At 39.1% G+C, this 3037-nt stretch overlaps 1 protein-coding gene across 1 annotated transcript; it reads left to right on the top strand.

The window, feature by feature from the left end:
• The first annotated feature begins 1594 nt into the window (after positions 1 to 1594).
• Positions 1595 to 2151, top strand: LOC123787100 (mitochondrial import inner membrane translocase subunit TIM14-like). Its single transcript, XM_045789554.2, is given in 4 exon segments — positions 1595 to 1766; positions 1769 to 1792; positions 1795 to 1841; positions 2056 to 2151. Coding segments are annotated over 4 exon segments (333 nt in total). The 5' UTR covers positions 1595 to 1600.
• Positions 2152 to 3037: the final 886 nt, after the last annotated feature.

Here is a 3037-nt window from a genome sequence, read left to right as displayed (position 1 = left end):
TTTAAATCTGTCTGAAAGAAGGAAGACTGGGAAGAAAACAACAGTCTCTAGTTCATAGCAATCATCAAATCCCACAGAGCAGTAATTGCAAAGACTTCCTGTCCTGGTAGTGGAGTTAAGTTCCAAGGTTATCCCATCTGGCAGTTGGTATTCTTGTTGCCTGGGGGTGGGGAGGGGGCAGTGGAGACCTCTCTCCTGAATCCTTGTCCCTTCCTCTCCTTGACCCCAGTTTTTGTCCTATAGGAGTTTTGTCTTGTCCATTTGTCTCCACAGCCACATCTGAAGTAGGCTTTGCAAAATGTGCCCTATTTAGGGCCGCTTAGTTTTCAAAAGGGACTTCTGTGTACAGGCATGGAGGCCTTTGTGCAGTAATCAAACAGCCCATGGTTTCTTCTAGACATTTGTTTTAGTCTGAAGACTGATCTTTTACGGAAAAGTCATGGAAATAGACTCTTTCTTAAAGCCTCCAGAAAAGAACCCTGCCCTGCCCTGCCAACACCCTGATTTTAGGCCAGGCAGACCCATTTCAGACTTCAGACTTCCAAAACTAGACGATAATAAATTTGTGCTTTTTAAGCCACTAGGTTTGTGGTCATCTGTTATAGCAGCCTTAGGAACTAATACACGAGCCTTCTACCTGTTAACATAGGGAAGCTGTGATTCTGCTGAACTTAAAGAAGGATATGAGCTGGAGGGGCAAGGAGGGCATGTTGGTGATACCTGACACTTGGTATCCTAACTCTCTGAACACACCCTCTTGGGCCATATGGAGGTATATGCATAAAGCCAGCAGTAACAGTTTCCAACCAGGTATACAGACAGGCCCAGACTACAGACTCTTCATCAGATCTGTCTTTTTTCTCCACTCTTCTGTCCCTGGCTTTTCAATTCCTGGCACAATTCTCTGACTTCTAATATCTGTCTCTGACCCTCACCTTCAGTCTGAAGACCCAGAATTCTTTTCTGCAGCTCTCTCAGCTCAGCAATCCATATACGTCTGTGTTTGGCATGCTCCCTTGATTCCTATGACATTTACAATTTCAGGCAACCGACCTCCCCCACCAGCCCAGCTGGTCCTTATGACTTAGGTAAGCAGGGATTCAGGGAAGAACAATGTTGTGATTAGGGTATCATGTTATAAAAGACTTTGTATCAAACAAATCACAAATTTGACCCATTAAATATTTTTTAAAAAATAAACAACTAGAAAAGCCTGTAACACCTAGAAATTGTAATAAGCTGCTCAAGTCTCATAAAAGAGAAATAAATGTCCTATCTGCATAGATTTCCTAAGAAGACCAACTACACCATGAAGAATATAACCAGCACATTAAATTCAACATTATTAAATCATACATTTGACTTACCCAGGGCAAATATGCTAATTATATACGCATTAATAACTAATTAGACATTCAATTAATGCCTTGCTGATGACTTCCTTGTATTTATAATAACTTTGATGGAAAATCTAGGGGATCTAAATGTTATTAAAAATTAATCTGGAGAGGCATGGAATTGGTGGCCGTGGCCTTTGTGCTGGGACGAACTGCGCTCTCAGTGGAGACCAGGGAGCCAAGCCAGAGCCGTGGCCAGTACAATGGGAGCAGCTGGACTGATCACTGCTGCCACAGGCTTTGCAAACCATTATATTTTGCAAGGCATGAAACATCTGGAGCCTCAAGTAAAACACGCTTTTCGAAGTCTACCAAAATCTGTCTTTAGTGGTGGCTATTACAAAGGTGGGTCTGAAGCCAAAATGATGAAACAGAAGCAGCATTAATAGTAGGCATAAACCTTATGCCAATAAAGGGGAAATAAGAGATGCTCTTCAACGACTTATGCTTTTATTTTATTTTTTTTAAAGATTTTATTTATTTATTTGACAGAGATAGAGACAGCCAGCGAGAGAGGGAACACAAGCAGGGGGAGTGGGAGAGGAAGCAGGCTCATAGCGGAGAAGCCTGATGTGGGGCTCGATCCCACAACGCCGGGATCACGCCCTGAGCCAAAGGCAGACGTTTAACCACTGTGCCACCCAGGCGCCCCAATGACTTATGCTTAAATCACCTAGATAGGGTTGGATCTCCTTATCTAGCAGTCAAAATCAATGAAGCTAAAGATTTCCTAGACAGTCAGGCTAAAAAGTGAAGTAATTGTGTGGTGAATTTTAAATTCTTGTTAGTTTATGTATATAAGTGCCAGCTTTTGTAATAAAATGCCTCAAAGCTACACGCTTTAAAAAATTATTCTGAAATATGATTATTGTTGAAGCATCTCTGAGCGAAACTTAATATCATGAACAACTTAAATATTCAACAAGAGAACAATAGCTAAGCTAGTTATGTACAGCCACAAAATATCATTTGATCATTCAAATTTATCTTTAGAAAAATATCTTAGTAATATGAGAAATTGCTTATTTTATAGTAAATGAATAAAGCAAGATGGGAAATGATACACAGTACCACTTCGACTTTGTAAAAATATGCATTGAGAAATAGGGTAAAGTCACACAAAGATAACATATACCCATTAGAGTGATACAAAAGGATATTTGTTGATATAAAAAGACATTTACATTAAATCCTTGGGTGAAAAGGGGGCACACATCATGACACCATTTTTTAAAACAAGTGTGTATTTCTACATGCACATCAAAATACCTGGAAAGATATACATGAAATGGTAATAGGATTATCTCTAGTTATAATGCTAATTTTTACTTTCCCCTTTCTATTTTCAGCATTGTCTACATTTTTCTCTAATTATCATACATCAGTTCCCTACAGCATATAAAAAAATACACAGTTATTTCCAGTTAGGGAAAGAAGCAAAGGAAAATACTCAAAGAAAATACCCAATATGTTAATAGTCGTTGCCTCTACACAGTGACTTTTCTTTTACCTTTTTCTTTTTTATGCATTCCAACATTACTTTAAAGAAGATATATCACTAGGTACGAATTTCCAGTTACAAGTAAGGACTAAAGACGTAATGTACACGATGACTGTAGTTAACACTGCTGCATGGTGTA

This window comes from Ursus americanus, chromosome 17 (genome assembly GCF_024610735.1).
Source record: "Ursus americanus isolate L20-20 chromosome 17, mUrsAme1.1.p, whole genome shotgun sequence".
Taxonomy (NCBI): Eukaryota; Metazoa; Chordata; class Mammalia; order Carnivora; family Ursidae; genus Ursus; species Ursus americanus.
This window is presented reverse-complemented; position numbering and strand designations above follow the sequence as displayed.